General features: G+C 39.8%; 1 protein-coding gene across 1 annotated transcript in view; it reads left to right on the top strand.

Annotated features, from left to right (window-relative positions):
- The window catches only part of LOC6498687, a 46,630-nt gene extending 28,126 nt beyond the window's left edge, over positions 1-18,504 (top strand). Inside the window, exons 2-4 of the mRNA XM_014906759.3 lie at positions 13,432-14,451; positions 14,511-14,869; positions 18,371-18,504. Coding sequence (XP_014762245.1) covers positions 13,463-14,451; positions 14,511-14,869; positions 18,371-18,372 — 1,350 coding nt within the window. The 5' untranslated portion in view covers positions 13,432-13,462 and the 3' untranslated portion in view covers positions 18,373-18,504. The remainder of the gene's footprint in view (positions 1-13,431; positions 14,452-14,510; positions 14,870-18,370) is intronic.
- Positions 18,505-21,293: the final 2,789 nt, after the last annotated feature.

The raw sequence follows: 21,293 nt of genomic DNA, 5'->3' as shown, positions 1-21,293 counted from the left end.
ACCAGCCCCCAGCACCCCCATTTTCCCGCACCCTCTCCTCTGGCCCTGTCAGCAGCAACTGACCTAATAATCATTTTCAAAGCGAAAAATTGCTACTGCCTCGGTGGATGGGCCAACTTATTTCATTCACACTCTGTGGCTGGGCAGCCAGGAGTCAGAGGTTCGAAATCCAACTGGTGTTAAGCGCTCTGGGAAAACATTTTCCGTTTTTAGCCTTTGTTGGGGCTATGTGTATGAGTGGGTGTAATGGGCAGGGGCTTTCCAGAAATGAATTTTCGGCATTGGCCTAATTTAGACGGCTTTGGGAAACTTTTTGGATGGGGTTGATTAAACAAATTTTAATGGGAAATAAGGCCCTAAAAAAATATAAAATTTATAAATAAAATCGTTTGATTTTAAGCCTCTCACTTTGTATGATAAAACCATTTCCAATCACATTTCAAATTCCCACATCTTTTCATTTAAAATCAATCCAAGCTTGACACTAATAGACCCACCTGAGGCCATTTCTCATGGGTTAATCAGTGGCCTGGCCAAGAGCAAAACCAGAAGCGGATACCATCCGGAATTCATTAGAAGATTTCCCAGCACCTTTCGAAGACAATAAAATCATCAATCAACAAAAATATATATCAATCGAAAGGTGACTGTAAAGTTCATAATGAAGTTATTCAGCTGCAACTTTTTTAAGACCAAAAAAAAAAAAAGAACCTTAAGGAAACCTCATAAATTTAATAATTAAGGTGGAGAGCATTCGATCTACTCTGTTCAATTATTTTTGCCGGCACATCCCATCCAAGTGCCAATTAGGCATTTTGTACATTTTTCGTGGTTTTTCAGGCTTCCCTTTTGTTTTTTGGGCTTTTTGGTAAGGCGACAATTACCAATGTCAAAAGTATTGACCACGAAACATTTGCCTTTTCAGACCACATTCGAAAATGCATTTATCGTTTTATTTGTTTGTCTCTGAAGTTCTCGGCGGTGGCGACTAATCGAAATTAAATGACGTGTGAATGTTGGCAGCTGTTGGCTGTTCCCTAGTTGCTGTCTCCTGATCGGTTGTTATTATTATTGCATAGCTTTCGATTGCTGTCAGTCAGTCTGCCAGCTCCCAGGTATCATTTCTGGTTCCTGGTCCCCCAATTGCCACTGGAAATACTCTAATTGAAAAGGGATTGTGGGTTAAAGGGAGTTATGCTACGAGTAAAATAAATTTCATAAAATATGGTATAACTTTCATCAATTTATTTAAGCCTTAAATTTTATATATTTCTTTTTATATCCTATATATATATATTTTTTTTAAGGGTATCCCCAATCCTACTTATCCTTAAACCCTTCACAATCTGCTCCTGTTCAGTTGATTGTCGTCTGTCGCTTTTTTTGTGGTTTTTATCAATTTAGTTGTTATGTTCTTTGGCTATTTGTGTTAACCAAAAGCAGACCATAAGGAGCCATAAATTATTACGATTGTCACTGGATGATTGTAATTGCAATTGTGATCGCGATTACGTTTATATGACGAGGCTATCGATGATTACCAACTGCCGTTCAGCGTTGTGGCAGCTTTCATAAATTTTGTTTCAGACTTTCACGCCTGATATTTGTGCTACTTCATTCCCATGTTGAACACATAATTAATGTTTAAATAAACCCTGCGAGATGGCTTCTTCTATCTACCAATTCAAATATTGCCTCGAGTGATTTGTGGATCAAAAATAAACTGTGAGAAAATTGGGAAAAATACCAGTCGATCATTGGAGCAGTCTTGAAGTATTATTATTTTTTTTTTGTCGGTCGTGCTACTTATGTTTGATTAAAATTTGTTTAATTTATGATGTCTGATCAAAGTTGAACTTGTCCATAAATTGCTGAATTTTATGCCTGATTTGTTATGCCTGAAATCTAAATGGAATCTGATCATCTTCATCAAATTGTTGGCGTGATTTTAATCGATCTTTCGTTGAGTTGAGGAGCTCATATCGTGGCAGTTTCTTGCAACTGTCATCAAATTGCACTCAGACTGTCATTATTTACAGCTTTGTGCTAATAGTTTCATTCGGCAGATGGAGATGTGCTTCTTAGGGCCTTTTCCCAGTCAGAGTTGGCTAATTTACATATAAATTAAAACTAGAAAAAAAGTGAGTGCACAGCCACATACACACGGAGCTTGGTTTGTAAGCCAAACGAAGTTTGTTAACCTCATCTTGTCGTTTCGGTATTAGTTGTCTGCTCATCTTTTGCTCGGGATGTTGGATGTTGGAAGTGGGGGATGCGCTTCTCAGGCTTTTCAAGTTGCCCGTCCCGAAATTCCGTACAGAATTTCATAAATGCCAGGCAATAAGCGACCCAAAACGGCACGAAGGATGTGCTGGATAAATCCCGGCCGGGTGGATATCCATGTAAAAAAGTCGAGCCACATATGCGACACTTTGCTGCACATGTCCTGCCATAGGACAAAAGGCATCTCATGCACAAAAAACCGCAAAATACTTAAATGTCTTTGATGGCGACCGTCCTCATACCAATACCCAATCCCTCCTCCATTTTCAACAACAAATTTTAGTTTTTGGTTTGGCATTTTGTGCGCTCCAAAGAATTTGAACGGTTCGGTTCGGTTTTGGTTCGAATTCGAAATATTTTCCCTCTTCAGATTGTAATTTGTATAGATTTTTACATGATGGCAAAATGTTTTCATCTTTCATTCCTCCGTTCGACCTCTTTGATCCGCTAACCGATTGATATATCAGATCATTAATTATTTTATGGTTTTCAACTTTTTCCAATCTCTTTTGGATTTTTTGTTTTTTTTTTTTTTTCAGGCGCCTACTTTCTTGGCCATATTATTTGTTCAATTTCACGGTAAACATACTTAGTAATACACTTTTTTATGTTCTCCGTTTCGATTCGCTTTGGCCACTCAGCTGAAAACATTTGAATTATCATTTTGTGGCACTGCCTAATGATGATTGTTTCGCATTTAATTGGTTTTCAAATCGGCTGGTGGGGAATGACTGGCAAAAGAGGCTACTACTTAGTTGTAGAAGTTGTCGGACCAAATCATTATAAAGAGTGTAAATAATGATAGGAATTGTGTGTTGGATACAAATCGTTGGGGCCTAATATGTTTTGCTTCATTGACATTCCGCCTAACCGGCTCTATCTAATTTTTATTCGTTTCATCTTTAGGCAAATTCATATCCTAAGCCAGTCTAATGGATTCTGAAAACCTCGCCAAGAACATGGATTGCCTATTTAAGTCAACCCAATCCCAATCACCCCCCTCTAACATGCCCTCTAATTGCCATAATCCATTTATAAGGTAACATAGTCGCACAATGCACAACAACGACCTCCCCGAGGGAAATGGCTGGAAAAGCTAAAGAAAAAAAAGGAAAAATAAACAAAAAAGAAAGCCAGACGAGAGTTGCAATATGACAAGGCTAGTAAATAAAATAAAGCCAAGGCACCAGAACTCGGAACTCAGACTGTCCGTCGCCTTGGACCCCCTGTCGTTGGCAGTAAAATGATACAAAGAAATGCGAGACGAGACTTTGGTTCGCATTCGGGGAAAATCCTTTTTATTAGTGCGATAAAAGCCGGCGAAATATGGAAAAATGTTCTGTTCTGAAACGCAAGAAGGAAAAACATGGAACGGACAGCGATTTGCATTGCCTACTTTGCGGCGTCTTTTATTTATGAATTCCTTTTTTTTTGTTATTTGTTCGAAGAAAAGCTGTGCTTATTATAATTTCCCTTTTGTACAACCCCCAAACCCTGCCTGTCTGCTACCCACTGTGCACAGTGGGCCTAATGGATGTTCTCTGTCACAGACCGATGTTCGTTTTTTTCTTACGATTTGTAAGTGCAATCAGTTGTACGAATGCAAATCCCCCATTGCTCTGGAGTGAGTATTTTTTTTCGAAGGCTCAAAGTCAACTCTAAGTCGTTTAATATTTTTTAATAAGATTTCGCGGTATTTCCCCGCACGTGTTGCTTTAATAATTCAGCAGCTTCAACCACCCGAACAAATTACCCCAAAAATCTCAAGAATTTTCTACGCATTTTTTTGTTTTTCCGCATTTTTACTCCCATTTGTATAATTTTTTTCCGGTTTGTTTTTCCTTCTTCGAAGTTTCAGTTTCATTTCGGGCTTATGATTTTGATTTGTGTGTTTATCTTTTGAATTTTGATTAGCAAATAAGTTAGCCATCCCCGGGAGTACGAGGGAAAATTAAAATGAGCGGAAATTATGGGAAATAAATATCCGCCGACAATAAGAAACACGGACATCTGTTTTGAGGCAAATTGCAATTTAATCATAGGACTTTTCCACTTTTTTTTTTATTGTGTTTCGAATTTCAGTACAGCTGTCCGTTTGAAGCATTTGGTAAATAGAGACAAAAGTTGGAGACTGATAAAGGGCACAAATTGATAGAATTGTTTACAATGTTGTAGCTAGATTTGTCAACTAGTCGCTGTTTGCCTTTGGCTAAATATGGAAACATGTGTGCAATCCGTAGCTTATCGTCTGTCCCCAATCACCCACCCATCCACCCACTTCCACTTCCACTCAATAAAATAATGCGAGATATGTGTCTGTCTGGGACATACATATACCTACTCTTTCGGGCTATAATAGTTTTTGGTTGGGTGTGATTTTGCTTCCGCAACAAAGTCTCTCCTGGCTGACTGACTCTTTGAAGTGGCCCGACCAGAGCGGGCCTTTCAATTAGCTTTACACCTTTCCCGACTTCCAAGTTAAGTCAAGGAGAGGCCGCACACAAAGCCACCTTCAGGGATTGAGTTCCAAAGAAACAGAATTATGAGTATTTTCGTGAGTTATTGTCAGGGATGTGAGCGTGAAGTTATAATATTATAAAAGCTTAAGTTTAAAAACCTTTATTTTTCAGGGTTTAATATTTTGAAACTTTAGTTCCTGAGAATAAATATTTAAAAATTTCTCACCTTTCGATAGTTTGCTTCTACTGTGCTCATTTATTGATCGTTAAAAATGATTTAGACCTGACAATGAGACATTGTTAAGGCCGACAAGGAGCTCGTAAAACTTTGCGGTTTTCGGGTCTCTTCTTTTCAGTTGAAAGAAACAAAAATAAAAATACAAAAATAAGTTGTGGCAAGTGGAGAACAAAATACTCAAATTAAATAATTTTTGTTATTGTCTGCCGCAGCTACTGTTCTTGGCCTCAAGAGTTTTGCGGTTAAGGGGATCCATCCACTTTCCTACCGAACCACAGCAACATGTTGCTGGCCGCAAAGCGAATTCCCAACATGTTGCTATTGGCCCGGGAGACAACAACAAATTAATGTTGTCGAAACACGAGAAAAGCTTGTAAACTGTCGGCCGTAGAGGAAGAGTCCCTTTTTGATTTTTGGCAGGAGAACGGAGCTGGAGCTGGAGCTGGAGCTGGAACGGAACGAAGAAAGAGAAGCCCGCAGAAGAAGAGTCTCTGGGAAAGAAGCTGCCAAAGGAAGCTACACACGCACAGCAACAAAAAGTTAAAATAAAACAACAAAAATCATCTCGGCGGCCTTTGACTTTGGCCTTTGCATGTAGACTTCACTTTGTTTTTTTTAGCTTTTTTTTGGTTTTTAGCCGGCTTTGTTGATTTTGTTATTGTTGTTGTATTTGTTGCACGCTTAAATGTCTTCTAAGTGGCGTAAATCTTAAATTGTTGCCCCAGGCCATAATCGGCTCGTTGCTGTTTTTATGGTTTCAGGACTTTGATTTGCTTTGGCAATCGTCGCAGATTTCGGGGATTAGTTTTAGTTTTTGGCGATTTGCCAGAGATTTCTCCTTTTTTTCGGGTTTATTTTTGTGTTTAATATGCAAATTTTTGATGAGAGTTTTGGTCTAAGTTTATAAGGAAAAAATTATACACTTAATGATGAGTTTTTGGCCAGACATCTCGAGTCGGTTTGTCTGGCAATTTGTTTCGGTTATTTTTATAAAGTGACTTAAGGAAAAAGTAGTATCTTAAAAAAGAAAAAAGTAATAATTTAAAAAAAAAAAAATTAAATTTTATTAGAATCTCCTTAAGTAAGTCACTTAAAGCCCCTTGACTTAGTATCCCCTAACTTTTATTTACCTTCACACAATTGTTAGTCTGCAAAGGACTTTCAGCACTTCCCCCTAAAATATATGTTTATTGAGAATATCAAAAATGATTGATTGTTGTCACTGGAAAGCTTCCAAAGAAATTAGCAGTTCAAGTGTGCCATAACTCGCTTGTCACCCCCATTCCTCCTTCACCTCTCGAGAATCGATCCACCTCGCAGCTGTCAAAGTCGAAACATCATATAAATGACATAAAACAGTCGAATAGAAGGCGGAAAAAAAAAAGTCGAGCTAGAAGCATTTTTGTCACGCAGCCAAATCGATGACGTCGCAGCAGACGGCGGTGTAATCAGTTCCGCTTAGCCAAGTCAAAAGTCACAAAAATTTCGGAGGATAAGTCGCAACTATGGGGCATCGCGGGCCTATCTGGAGGACTGATGATGCTGCCTGGGCTCTACTGATGATGATGACAACCGCGTGTGATTGACAAGGATTTATGATTGTTGCCTAAGCAGTTGCAATTTTGTAAAATATCCTTAAAGGAATTTACATCCTGGAAGAGGGTTTGGGACAGACCTGCCCAAGTGAATGACCTGCTTGCATTCTGTCTGTTCGTGTTGATGGCTAAACAAACAAAAGGCCTACACATTCATTCATTCATTCACTCATTCACTCGAATGCTGTGAAAATTGCATATTATGTGGGGAGACAGTGGACACTCGATAGAAGTTCTCAACAAGTTAACAGGATACTCCAAAGTCAGTAAAGGTTTCTACTTCCTACTTTCTACTACAAAGTTTAATACAATGATTAAATTTATTTATTTATTAAACATTGTTTAATCTAGCTTTTGAATTGACATCCTTTTTATCCTTTTCTTGAGTCTTCACTGTACTAAAAGTCACATATCCTTTTTGGTTCAACCACCTCGCCCGCCTTGTGTAAACACTTTTTGCGGGAAAATTTTTCAATGCGCATTGCATTTCATCTCTAAACGAGATACGGCCACCAGGACGAGGACGAGGACGCGGACGCGAGTCCTTTTCAAGATGTTGCTCTAGAACGAGTAAAGGAGATGGATGCAGGACCCAAGGACTAAAGTAAAACAGAGACAGAGAGATGGATAGAAGTGTCTGCTGTGTGCATGAATATTCATACCTTGTTTATGCATATTTGCGTGTCAAGTGATGTCCCCTTACTCCTTGGTCCTAGTAATACCCATTTCTCTGCTCATTGCTCTCATTCGTCGTCTCCTTCTTCGCTGTCTTCGTCTTCTCCACAGCTTTCACGTGCAGCGTACAACGCGACGTATGCGCAATGTTTCCGCTTCTGCTTTACGGTTTGCTTTTCAAGTTTGTTTACCATTTGCAGGAGACGCCCAAAGGACGAACTCACACACACCATCTATATGAGTGTGGTGTGTATGTGTGTGTGTGAAAAATTTTCTGTTTATGCTCACATTTCATTTGAACGTGAGTTTGTTTGTTTGCCAATTTGAAGTGCTAAAAAGTCGGTGGCTTGAACTGGGAACTGGGAAATGGGAAAGGGGCAACTTTGATTGCAATTTGTGCTGAGTGTGCGGAAAGGAACTGTCTGAAAGGAGGTTGCATTGCTGCACTTGCCACTGAGACAGTAAAGGGATTAGGATTTATAAAGGTAATAGAACTAGGAGTTATGGATAAAATTTTTATAGATCAGAGATGGATATGAGATATATATATAGTAAGATTTTATCGCCATTTTTTTACAGTCTCTTTTTCGCTGAGTTTGTTCCTGTTTTAACCCATTTATTAACTGGAAAAAAATAAATCGAAAACAACCTCGAAAAATATATGTTCACATCAGTCTGATTTCGCCTGGCACGTCCATGACAATTGCCCAGTCAAAATGGGGCGTAACCGGGCATGCTGCACCAATGGCTCGAACTGGGAATTTGCCATGGCCCAGACAAAGAATGGAACGATGATGATGATGCTGATGGAGATGAAGATGAAGTTGGGATTTGGCCAGAGAGATCCGAGCTCAACGAACACGACCAGAACAAAATCTGTATGGCCGAATTGCCCTTGAGTGATCTATGCAAAACAAAAAGGCGGATCGATCGACGGGGCCCAAAGATCGTTGATCGTGGTTATGCGGTTGGTTACAGCCAAATGAAAGGTAGCCGTTGCCAGTAGCTCCCTGGTAGCCGACTAGTCATCAAAACTGGGAAATTAGCATAGACAGTTTCCAAGACAGCCATTGCCAAAGTGCGTAGAAAATCATGAAAATGGCTACTGGAGTGGCCAACAAGCAGAAGAACTCGAAGATGAACACAGAAAACAATTTAGAAGAGTTTTTAAAATATTTAAATATATTTTAAATATTATAATAGTCGAAACTTTTATACAAAAAACTATTTTAAAGTTTTCTGTTTTATAATAATCCCTTTTTTTTGTTCTGTGCAGAAGAGTCTGTCTCAAAGCCAGCGGCATTAATTTCATACAATTAATGGAAATTATATGAAATTATGAGTGGAACATTGAAATTCCTTGTGAACATCACCCGGGACAACAACAAACCAGACAAAATTGTCTACTAGCTCCCCATCAAACAAAAAAAAAAAAAAGAAACTCGGGCTACAACTACTACCAGCCTGGGTGGCAGGCAATACCCATTTGGAACGCAGCGCCAAATGAAAGAAAATTAAATTCTCCACTGTCTTCTTAATTGAAACATTAGCCAAAACATTTTAGCCATCCCCACCAGCCAGGACTCTCTCTCTACTCCACTCTTCTCTGTTCATTTACATTCAAATTAACTCGTAATGAAAACGAGTCAAGAAACTTTGACTTTGACTTTGTCTGTGTCTATCTGTTGTTGTCTTCTGTGGGGGTTGTGGCATTTAATTAGTTACTCCGATTGTTGGTCTATGGGTCTACTTTATTGCTATTATCTGGCCATTTCTTTTCGACTTAACACAGTGAAATTATCCCCCACCGATGTTACGATACACTGGGTTAATGATTCTGTTTGTTTTGTCACTCGTTTGATGTTTGTTGGCTGTCATTTGATTTGATTTGGCAATTACCAGCTCGATTTATAGTACAATAGAATATTATATAGTTTTTGCATAATAGTCTATAACATTTCAGGGTTTTCATTACACTTGCCGCAACCCATTTTCCCACCCCTACCTCTTGTTTAAATAGAACTTATACCACACCTCGCAGTCCCACCTCCCATAGCAGAGTTTTTCAAAACAACATTATCAATTTCTTCGGGCGCAATGTTGCCTTGGCAAAAAGAAAACAAGAAAACAGCAACACGTGCCCCTTTTAATTAAAATAAATAAATAGGCGCAAACACATAAATAAACAAGACACCGACCCGCCCAACGAGAAACTCATCAAATAACTACAATTCCAAATAGAGATGATGGAGACGTTTTCAGTTTCTCGGTTTCCCGGTTGCTTGGACTTCCTATTTGCTACTTGCTACTCCCACCTCCCAACTGAAGAATCATGTCAAAAAATTGTTGGCCTGATGGGTCTGGTATTCAATTTCATGCATTTATTTGCGAGAGCGGGTTGCGCCCCGGGGCTCTGGCTCTGGCTCCGGCCCCGGCTCGGGCAAGGGGTGAGTTCAACCCCCAGTAGCAGAAAGTAGCTTATGAATTGGGGCGCCTTGAGCTATGCTACGGCTTTTTTGGTAGTACACTCGATTGTATTCTTTGGGAAACGTGCGCATTTGAATCCAAGGCGAATTATTATTATTTAGTCAATGCGAGAGGCAAAAAACGTTTCTGGGAAATAAAACGCTTCCAACAACTTAATTTTTATATGTATACCGCAATTTGCATGTGGAATAAATCAAATGCAAAAACGCAGATGCACCCCCCAATCGGCCCAGACATGAGTTATGGGTTAAGGTGGGCCAAGCCAAGTACCCGGGAACAGTAGGAACAGCCGGTAGTGCCAGCCTTTGTCTGGCCAGGATTATGACCATTTATTTACCTCCTGTCCTGTCCTTAAAACGGTAAATACTCTTGCCGGGATGTGGAGGGGCGGTCAGTCGGTCGGCCAGAAAAAGTTTCAGCCTAAGGCGATTTTCCTTGGTACAAGAAATCCAAATCAATGAAGATTTCGAGGTACAATAATAGAAAATGTTTTGGGGCTTCGACTTTTGAGTTTTGTGGGGCCAACAGTTATTCTGGCTTCTTAAACTTTCCGGACGCGCCCTTTCATGGATTATGCATTGCTTAGCTCCTTTTTGGAGAAAAGTTTTCAACCAACTTGAAAGTAAATTATTTATTACTAATTGAAAGAGTCACAGCGAGGACTTCCCTAACAATTCTAATTCGATTATATTGTATTTTTCGGTAAGCATTTTCCACAAATTTCAATTTGTCAAAGTTAATTAAATCGAGCTAAGAACTTTATTGAGCATTTCCTGCTCGCAACAAATGAAAACCAATCAAACTTAATGCGAATCTACCTCGGGTGGTATGTGGTGGGGGGATAAATGGAGTTCAGAAAATATTTCTGGTCCCGGCCATTGGGCAAGACATAATAATAATTTATGTTATGGCAGCGCCAGAAGATCTGCAAACGATATATATGTACAATGCATGTTCACCGACATTTTTTTCATACCCTTACTTTATAGTAGGATATATTGATTTTTCTAATAGAATATAGTACAATAGATCTTTAAGACTACTTTTACTTTATAAGAAACATAATACTTTATAAGACGAATTCTAAAAAAATGTTTCCATTTAATATTCATACTTTGAGTCTCTAAAAGATCTCAAAACTTGCTTATAACTTCAAAGTTCTCATAGAAAAAGAGTATTTGATCTCCACTATCCAGATCCTTGCAACTCCTTAATACTTTTCATATAAATGCACAAGCTTTTGATTGATTCAATCAAAACGAAGCAAAACGCAAACGGCGATCAAGAAGTGGACTCGGAGCTAAAGCCACAGCCAAGTTGGAGGCATCAGGTTTTCTGCATGCCTGTCACGTAATTTATTGATTTAGCTCTTGGGAATACGAGAGACTGCTCGTGGATCGTGAAAAATGAAATGTTTGCCACTGCCAGCAGCAGAAGCAGCAGCTCAAAACTACACACCGAAAAATAATTAATATATGTTGAATAAAAGTACATAAATAAATATTTAAATAATTTATCGAATTTTTATCATTTTCGCTCGAATTTCTACTGCCTGTGGGTTTGGATTATGCCTCCTCTTGAGGGCTTCTCGTACCCTTACCTGATGTCTTTTTTGAGTTTCTATATAATATTCATGATTTTTCAGAAAGTTTTTCAGAAAAGCTATCTCTGACTCAAATATCAAAGGCGACTCTTTGAATTTATTATCTGACAAGAGCTTCTCAAAGGAAATCTGTGTTCCATCCATCTCTCGTATTGGATCCTCAAAGTCTTGTTTCCTTTGAATCTCCAGATTATCTATTGTTTCATTTACAAAATCTTGGATTATGGTAAACTGGGCCTTAGCTTCATAGGACTGGCGAGCCTTCCTCGCTTTTCCTTCGCCAAGGTATCTGAATAATATTTCTCCTGTTTTAACATACTCCACTGATTCCGTCTGCGCCTTATCATTTCGATACGATCCTTTTCGAATCTATTTTTTAAAAGTATAATCCTAGCATAAAAATCTGGCTTTAGTAATTTCTTAATTTCATCTGGTATTTTAGATAAGAATTCTTCCTCAGCGAGCTTGAATTCTCCTTTTTCATCTTCAATTTCTTCAGGCAGCTTTTCTGGTATTACATCGAGTTGTTTGGAAAACTCTTTCTACGAGAAGGGAAAGGAATATGGGTATCTTTAGAAGGATCCTCATTCTTCTTCTTCTTAAGAATACTTGAATTGCTTAAAATTATCAGAATTGATGACTGATAACAGACTTATATTATTGAATGATTAAATGTTGCTTTATAGAAATAAAACCATAATTAACTACTCTTTTGTTTCTTTGAGTGTAAATGAGGCAGACTGGTAAACTGGCATGATGGCTGACCGAACTGGATTGGGGCTGATTGGTTGTCGATCGATTTGGCTGCCGGCCAGACAAATTCAAATGCATTGGCCCCGATCTGTGAATGCAACTGCTCCGCCAGGAAACAAGGGGGGCCTCCAGATCGAGGGGGGGCGATCAAAGGCACTTACGCATGTACGCCCCAAACGATACACAAAACATGATCATCGGCGGCCACAGCGATCATCGATCAACAGACAGACATACATCCCATCCCATCGCAGTCCATCCTGAGACTGCGAGTTAATGGCCGTCTTGCCATTTTGCATTTTTGCATTTGTAATGAAACTGAAAACCAGAATGAATTGTAATTTGTTCGAAATCAAGCCATGCCTCCTCGGTCAGCCGGTCTACAGTTTTTTTTTTTCTTGTATTTTTTTTTTTAAAGATACGAGATCAACAGCAAAGTCAGACTAAAATTGCAATTCAGGATATTCAGGAATGGGGTTGGGGGTAAAATGTTGCAGATGAGGTGGGAAGACTTCGATAGCATTGAACTTGAGTTGGTGGGACAGTGGTTCTTGGATATTAAGTTGTATTTTATTTTTTTTGGATTTAATAGAAATCAAATAGAAATCAGAGTTGTATTACCTATGAACTATTAGATATATAAAATTGAAGATAGTAATAAACAAGAAAAACGATGAAGTCTTAAACATTTTTCTCTTTGTCTCAAACCAATGTAACTCATTCCATTTAAGTTGAAGATTGCCTCCATTCGCTTCTTCATCTCTGTCTGGGGACTCGTATGTAAAATCGAGCATCTTCAACTGTTATCAGAGCCACTTGGACAGACTCTTGCCGCTGCTTCTTACATACAGATCATCTTGCAACAAAAACCCCACCGAAGGCAGCCCCAAATGGCAATTTAAGTCATTTTGTTTGCAGCTTTTTGCGTTCAATTTCGCATGATTTTTTTTTTCTTTTCTTCGATTTTTCGATTTTTGTTGCAAGGCGAATTCAAAATGGTTTAATATTATGCACAAATCGGCCAAGTTGCGTAGTAAATTATGGGCCATTAAACGAGCAGGTAAAGCGAAAATCGAGAGACGGCCAGGAGGCAGGGAGTTTAGTTTACCTGGCCCGGCCCCGGGTAATCAAATTTGTGTAAAAATGGCAGTCGGCCTTTGGGTGTAAAATGGGGGGCGGTATCTGCAGCTTGAAAAATGCGAAAAAAAAGAGAAGATGGAAAAACTTGGCACTTCCAGGGAAATGCGTGAGCTACCTGAAGGAAATTCAGAAAGAGATAGAGCAGCTGCTGCTGGATCATAAAAACTAATTTAAAAATCTTCTGCTTCTGCCTTTCAGCGATCAGTCTTGTGGTGGATATAGCCTCAGGATGTTGCCAGTGCTTCTTCTGTTGGCCGTGATTGCTCCCTCCTGGCAGAAAAATGCCACAACAGTGAGCACCATTAGCTACGTTACAAAGGCGGGTTGCGAGGCTTTGATCAAGGATTCGAATCTGTGCGAGTGCCAGGATCAAGAGATCAAGTGCGACAACCTGCAGCTTCACAGCAACAACGAGCAGTTGTACGGAATTAGTTGCAGTATCTTTGATGCCCGGGGATACGGATATATCCCGCCCCTAAAAGCCGGAAATATTGGTCCTTTGAACATTCAGAATTGTGCCATTCCGAATGCCGAGAGTGTCAAGTATCTGATTAGTAAGTTGGGCATCTACAACTACACTGAACTGGAGATCCTCAACTATTTCGACCCGAAGAAAACCGATCGGGGCGAGGTCCTGCAGCAGTACTACAGCGATCATGAGAATTTGAAGAAGGTCTCCATTATTGGTTTTAAGTCCACTCTGCCAGCCAACTTCCTGCAGCGACTGCCGGCCCTGAAACATCTCTCCTTGAAGGGAAGCAGTGATCTTCCGCCCACAATTCTGCATCCCTTGGGCAATCTCACCCACCTGAACATTGTCATCAAGAACTTGGGCAAAGTCTCTGGCCAGATCTTGGCCAAACAGTCGAAGCTACGACACCTGATGATCGACTGTGATGCCAAGAACAGTAGCGTGGAAATGTCTGCTTTCGGGCCCAAAGAATTCTGGCACATGGCCGAACTCCAATCCGTCGAGATATTCAACTGCGGCGACAATGTGCCCACGGAGTTGTTTTGGAAATCTGAACAGTTGGCCTATTTGGGCATCAGAAGCAATATAAGCTACATCAGCCGGGAGTTCCTCAAGGCCCAGAAGAATCTCCTCACTCTGAGATTGGAGAGAAATAATATTGCTCGTCTACCAGATCAGTTGTTCCACAATACCCCCTTGATGTTGGAAATTCACTTGGCCTACAACAACTTGGATCGTATTCAGAAGTAAGATTTAATTGCCAGAAGTTGTTTTTAATAAACTACTTTTTTATTTCTTATACCAGCGGTCTCTTTGACAAGTTAAAGAACCTTCAGGTGCTGAATTTGGAGCACAATCCGATAACCACAATCGCTCCGAATGCCTTCGTTCCGATACCCACGGCCCATATCTATGTGGGCAAGCTGTTCAATTTGGCCAAAACGAATGCCGTCTGGGCCCGGTCCACGAATGCCACCATCTGCGAGGAGGAGTTCATCTACGGGGTGTGCATGTACTGCAAGCGGGACGAGTACTTGGATCACTTTTCTGAAACAGAAAACTGCAATAAGCCGACACCAAAGGCCAAGGATGTCCTGGCCCGCAAGGCCTATGAAAATCAGCTAAAAGTTATGTCTGAACACGTCTGGAAACGGAGCAAGAACTGTGAGTATATCTCGGTGATTTTCTGCCAATAATTTATATTAAATTTGACATGCGACCAGGACCCAGATCCGGACGGTTTCCTGACTAAATTGAAAACGAAATAAAAAGCAGAAAGCGTATGAAATACAAACAATATTAATATTTGTTGCTCGCTTTCAACGGCGGTGATAAGAAAGGAAAAAGTTAGGAGCAGAAACAGGGGATGGGTTGTTGGTGGTGCGAAGTCAACGAAACATTTTTATATATAAATCATGAACGAAAACAATTTATCTTTTGATTTGTAGCCAGGGGTGGCGGGGTGACTACCAAAAATGAAAGAAAAACTTTGCCAGGGAGCAACATGTCAAATGTAATAAGGCCTAATGTTGTCTTCCTTTATTTCTGCGAGGGTCTCAAATGGATTGTGTGGATTGTAAGTGAAAGTCAGATGAGGAAAATCAAGTGAATTATGCGGGTTGTGAGGGGAAAGCACATTTCAGATTGCTATCATTTATGATAAAAGTGAAAAAAACACACAGTCTCACTGACAGAAGCAACAGGGAAGTTACTGAACAACAAAAAAAAACTCATAAGGAATGTTTCAATGTTATGCAAATCATATTTGACATTTGTTATTGTTGATATAACATGCTTCCTTACAGAGGACATAGTAGAGTGGGGGACCCACAGGGCCAACAACTCATAACTGTCAAGGATATCACATGTTGAACTCTGTGGGTTGTCAGTGATCAAAGTAGATAGGACAGTAATCGAATGTAAATTGCTCGAAAAGGAGCCAGAGTCCTTAGGGGTGCCACATCCCGAACTCTAAGTACTGCTAAGCGATCTAAATGGGCGCTTAAATTAATAAAGAGGATAAAAATAGTACACTCTTTAGAGAGAACCCATGGCTTGAAACTTCCATTTTGAGCCACCTAATGGTTGGACTATTTCGGAGACCATCCACCGTATTTTACGCATTTTTCCATTTGCCCACTTTGATGCGCTTTAATGCAGGCCATAACTCATGGCCTCGTCGGCGGCCTTCTAATCTCAATTTGCTGTTTGAGTTGCCACTAATAAAACGCACGACAATCTGACACCACCGTGCACCCCTTTGAACTAAACCACTGAGCCACTCTCGGCATCACCGATCCACACATGCATTTGTGCTGCCGCGGATACACGATTTTGGATTTGGGTTTCTCCTCGTTTTATTTTCTGCGGCTTTCTGTGTTTCCGATAGACATAATTTGTCGGGCGTGAGGTGACACTGACATAACGACATGAAGCCAAAGGACATGAGGCGATTGACGTTCTAGAGATGGTAGATCTTAAGGTAGAGCTTAAAGTCTATTAAGATATTACTTTTAAAACTAGATCTGAAAAAGTATCATTAGAAACAATACAAATATTGTAAGCCTTAAAAACCTAATTTTTAAAATGCAATTCCATTGGAAAACCATCACATTTGCTCCATACTATTTGCCCCAAAACCCATGAACACTCCGCTCTAGAGGAGCCACAAAACAACTGACCAGGCTGGCGACTGGCTCTCCACAAATGCTGCTTTTGTACTACTCGTATCTGGCGGATACATTTCAAAGCAATGCCAACTGGACTGCGTTTATCGCTTGGTAGCCCCCCAGACAAAAAGACAAACGGACGTCCAGCCGACGGAGGAGTTTCGCCGTATGCGAAATTTATGGGCATCAACGTTGAATTTGAAGCGGGATCCCAGATCCCAAAATAAAAACCAAACAAAAAACCTGGTCTCCTCGACTCCGAAGTCCGGACTCAGAGCTTTGGCAGTGAAGTGGACTAGGTCCAGTGGCTGGCTTGGCATTTGTAATGCCTAAATGCTTTGGCGAATTGATTTTTGGTGTAAACGATGTGCAATTTTAATGGATTGTGCTGCCAGATAAGCCAAAGGAGGTGGTGGTATCCAATGGATACTCTGTTTATACACTCTGGCCCCTATACGATCCATGGCTTGTCGTGTGTCGTTTAATTGAATTTGTTTTGATTAGTTTCTCCTCATCGGTCCTCTGATCGGTTTCTGGTCCAAATGCAGCCTTTAAAGACCTTTCTTCTACCTTTCGGAATTTTAAACATCCAAAACGCGACAAACGAGGAGAAAAAAAAAAAAGAGAACACCTCGAGCCTTGAGGCGAGTTACCCGCCCAGCAAAAATTGACATTGTTCATAGTCATAACATGACGGAAAAATGTCAATTTAAATATTTGCAAATATTTTAACAAGGTATGCGACCCCAGCAGCGCTAATTTCGCATGTGCGAAATAAAAATTTTGCACATTTTTCCCCTCAAAATAACACAAAAAAGTGGACACTTTTATGTAAGAGAACCCAAAAAAGGTGCAACCACTTTTTAATTAATTAAAAGTATAATAAAAAGGTGGATAGATGGGGAAGAGTTTGCTTCAGGCATACTCGTACAAAAATATTATGCAAAAATTGTCCAAAATACTGTTCCAAAAAAAGAATGTGGAATATTTTTCATACGAAAAAGGGTCAACTCCATTTTAAATAGACTAATTCCTGAAGGAAATTTAAAGCCTCCCTCATCCTTGGACCAAATGCATGTCCATTTCCCATTCAGAAGTCAATTAGACAGTGAGAAACCAAACACTGAATGGCATATTGCCCCCTGGGGGGCCAATTGCTGAATCCAATTTGAATGACAGCCAGAATGCAGTTAACTTGTTGATTTTGGGTCCAAAAAAAGGGGTAAGGGTTGTTACTGGACCATTCCTGGGAGAGGAATTTAAGTCCGAACCGGAAATCTGGCCAGAATTTCATTTGTTTATGCGTAAAAGGCAATTTGCAAAAGCGAAACCCAAGTCGTGCCGGGCCTGTGTATGCATTTCAATTAGAATAAGATTGACAGCCGAGCTGGGGGAGTGGAAGTTTTGGTTTCAGAAAATAACAATGGGGCACAGGCTTGGCACTTGGACTTGCACTTGCACTGACCGATAAGGTTAAGCGCCATCCGATGGGGGCAGCTTGCACTTGGCTTGTGGTTATTCGAATTTAATTGAATTTAATTGATTTGGTACCGAAACCTAGGAGGAGGGGACTCAGACCCAACTTTAGGGTGGCTCTCAGTTGGGTTGGCCAGCTTTAAAGTCCAACTTTAGTTGGCCAAGTGTTGCATGACTTCCAGAAAGTAGCAGTGAAAAATTGCAGCTGTCAGCGTTGGCCAGAAAAATGATTTGTTGATTTTGTTTCTCGGTTTTTTCGAGGAGGTGCTCGGGGTGGTTGCATAAATCATAAAACGCTTTACATATTGCATACATATTGGTTGCATTATTCTGCTGCCCATACACCACCGACTACGAATACGACTCTGCCAGTATATGTAATTAAACTTAATATAAATGTCTAGTAATTATTGTGTCTACCTCTACAGATGGTTGCATGTGGGGGCCCAAAGCGTCTTAACTCTATAATTGTCTCAACAAGCTTGCCAAAATCTTAACTAACTTCACAATCTTATTGCAGAAACCGACCAAAAGACGCAGAGGGTGGACTAAGCTCTAATTGAAATTTTACGCATCGCTACAACATATGAAATTCTTATGTATTCATAAATAATGAGATTAAAATAAACATAAAACTAAATTAGTTTAAGAGAATATTTTTAGTTTTATTTTCAAGGTGGGGTCATACCATACCATACCATACCTATTATAACAGATCTCTATAAATTACTAGTATTATGGATATCCCCACCGAAACTAAAGCTATTAGCCCTACAGGAAAGCAAACGAAATACAATAGCATTCCATTTGCCATCGAAGAGCGGCTGGGATATGGAACTAATATTTGCCAAAAATGCCAAAACAAAACGACTGGCATAAAAATCACAATAAAACAAAACAATCCAAGAACAACAGCGCAGGATCCAGAACCTAAGGCGACTATTGTACACATGTAATGGTGATGGTTTTGGGTGGGGTCTGTTAAAGGGGGTCTATTATACATATATATATAGGGTGGGTGGTTTTGGTTTCAAAAAGCTTTCTCCACACTGGCGCCTTTTTGTTCGAGTGAGTGTGTGTGGAAAGTGTTTACATGGTGATTTTTTGTTGGCACGCGATATCCTTTTTGCCGCTTCCCTTGGGTGTTTACCCTCCAAGTCGAAAACGGCCACCCCCTCTGATTCTTCCTCGTGTCCGTGTCCATGTCCTTCTGTCTTTCTGTCTGTCCTTCATATGTGAACTATGAAATGCTTTCGCATACAGGCCGGCAAACATTCAACTATTGTTTGCATTAGTTGCTCCTTTTCAGGTTGCTCGTGTTGCCGTGGCTTTGTGCAACAAACAAAGAGAAAAACAACGACAGAAGCTATAATAACACCATTTGTTCTCAGTCTTTAGTGCGATTTATGTCCAAGTTAGAGTCAAAGTTCAGTTAATTAGAACCGTATTGTGTTTTTAAAAGTGTAGGAAATTCCAGAATGCATTGGAAAATATTGCAATTTTGTAGTAGGAATGAAGGGCGGGGTTGGGGTTTTTTTGGTGTCATGTCTTCATTGCTGGATCGGCAAACAAAATCGGCAAACAACCGAAAGGAACAACACAACGGCAGCAGCTGGAAATTTATGCACGCACATGCAGCTGGTTGCATTTTTTGCAAGGCCTTCGACGGCGCGTTGCATGTTGCCGCCTTTTTGGGGCGTTTTCCCCCCCAACGAATGTGTTGCAGGTGCAACAGTAACTGCAGCAGCAACACCACCAGCACGTGGCATGTGCAACAATGATGTCAAACAAAATATGCAGTTGGAGATCTAACTGGAATGGGTATCCAAACAGATAAATTTTTGCCTTGATTGTCTTGTCACCATTGTTGTCCCACGCCCCAAAAAAAATTATGTCAAAATGTCATGGGTTTATGCAGAAATCTAAGGAATTCAAAGTGGGCTTTGGTCTTATATAGTTTTAAAAAGTTTAGAAATTTTTATTTTTACGATATAAATTCCCTCTTTTACTGTCTAACCAGAAATGTCGTATTAATGGCGATGGGCAGATCTCGAGGCCATGGCTTTAAAGCTTTTATCAATAAATCGTTCTTATTAATGCAATGTTGCAAAAGTATTTAAAAAATATATTCAATTAGTATTATAACTATGTTTTACGTTTGATTATATCTAATTGGTTCACCTTATCCTTAAAATAAGTAATATGGAATTAACTAAACTATTATCCACTGTCCTAACTTATTAAAGCTCCAACAGTCATAACTGCTAAGAGTATTTATTTCTGGAGAAAGGTATCTTTTTTGGGTGGCTGAGAATCAAGGGGAAAGTGAAGAAAACTTCCCTCGACAGGCGTCAAATGTCACACCCAGCATCAAAAACGTAGCCCGCGGCCAAGGACTGGCAACAAAAAAAGCTCATGTTTCTGAAGCGTTTTGCCGTATTTCAATTTAAATTTATGTTTCATTTCATTTCAGGCCAACTGTCTGTCTGGCCCGGACTGTCTCTGCCGTTTTCACGCTGAAAGTGTTGCTCAAAAGTGCATGAACAATTTGGTTTGTGAAATTTCATTTGCCTTTCACTTTTTCAGGTTCAACTCTCCAAAACTCATAATTTTCATTACATTTTACGCATTCGAAATGTGCCTCACTCGTTGTTATCCATCCTACCACTTGAGAACTTCTCCCAACGGCTTCCAAATTGAAAAGTTCAAATTGAATTTGAATTCAATTTGGCTGCCAACGTTTTGCAAATGGACAGGAGTAGCAAGGATAAAAAATAAAGGAAAAAAAAAAATAATAAAAGAATAAATTGAGTTAACTGAGTGTGTAATGGTTAGTTCTGTATGTGATGTAAGGGTAATTTTTTTTGTTTTGAATTTTTGAATGAATGCGCATTTCTCCAGGGACTTCAGAATATTAGCACAAAAAATAGGAATGTTTCTTTGGAAATAATTGATTTTAGATGAAAAACGGTTATTAAATAAAACTAAAAAATATTTTAATTTAAAAGATTATGAAACTGGAAAACACCATCAGGGTAAACCATTACCATTACCATTTCAATTACTAATGCAAGCCCACATAAATTTAATTTAAAATGCAATTGGTACTTTGAAGTTTTTACACAACCCCTCGTGAAGAAGATTTTCGAAAGCAACCCTCCCTCGGTTACCTGGCCAAAGGTGAGGCCGAGTGGGCCAGAAACCAAACCACAAACCACACCGAAACATCTGTGGCTCCATCAATTGCGAGTTCAGCTTGCAGCTTTTTGGCTCTTATTGTGGCTTAATATTCATGGTAATTGTGGACGAGAGGGTCTCAGATGTTCTTTTTGGGGCAAGGTAACAACAAGCATCCCTCAAAGCCGACGAGAGTCCTTTTTGGGCCTACATTTGGGTACAATTTTTTTTTTTTGGTTGCATTTCCCAAAAAGTAACTGTAAATT

Source organism: Drosophila ananassae, chromosome 3R, assembly GCF_017639315.1.
Source record: "Drosophila ananassae strain 14024-0371.13 chromosome 3R, ASM1763931v2, whole genome shotgun sequence".
Lineage (NCBI taxonomy): Eukaryota > Metazoa > Arthropoda > Insecta > Diptera > Drosophilidae > Drosophila > Drosophila ananassae.
Note: the sequence above shows the minus strand (reverse complement) of the source record. Positions and strands in the feature narration are given on the sequence as shown.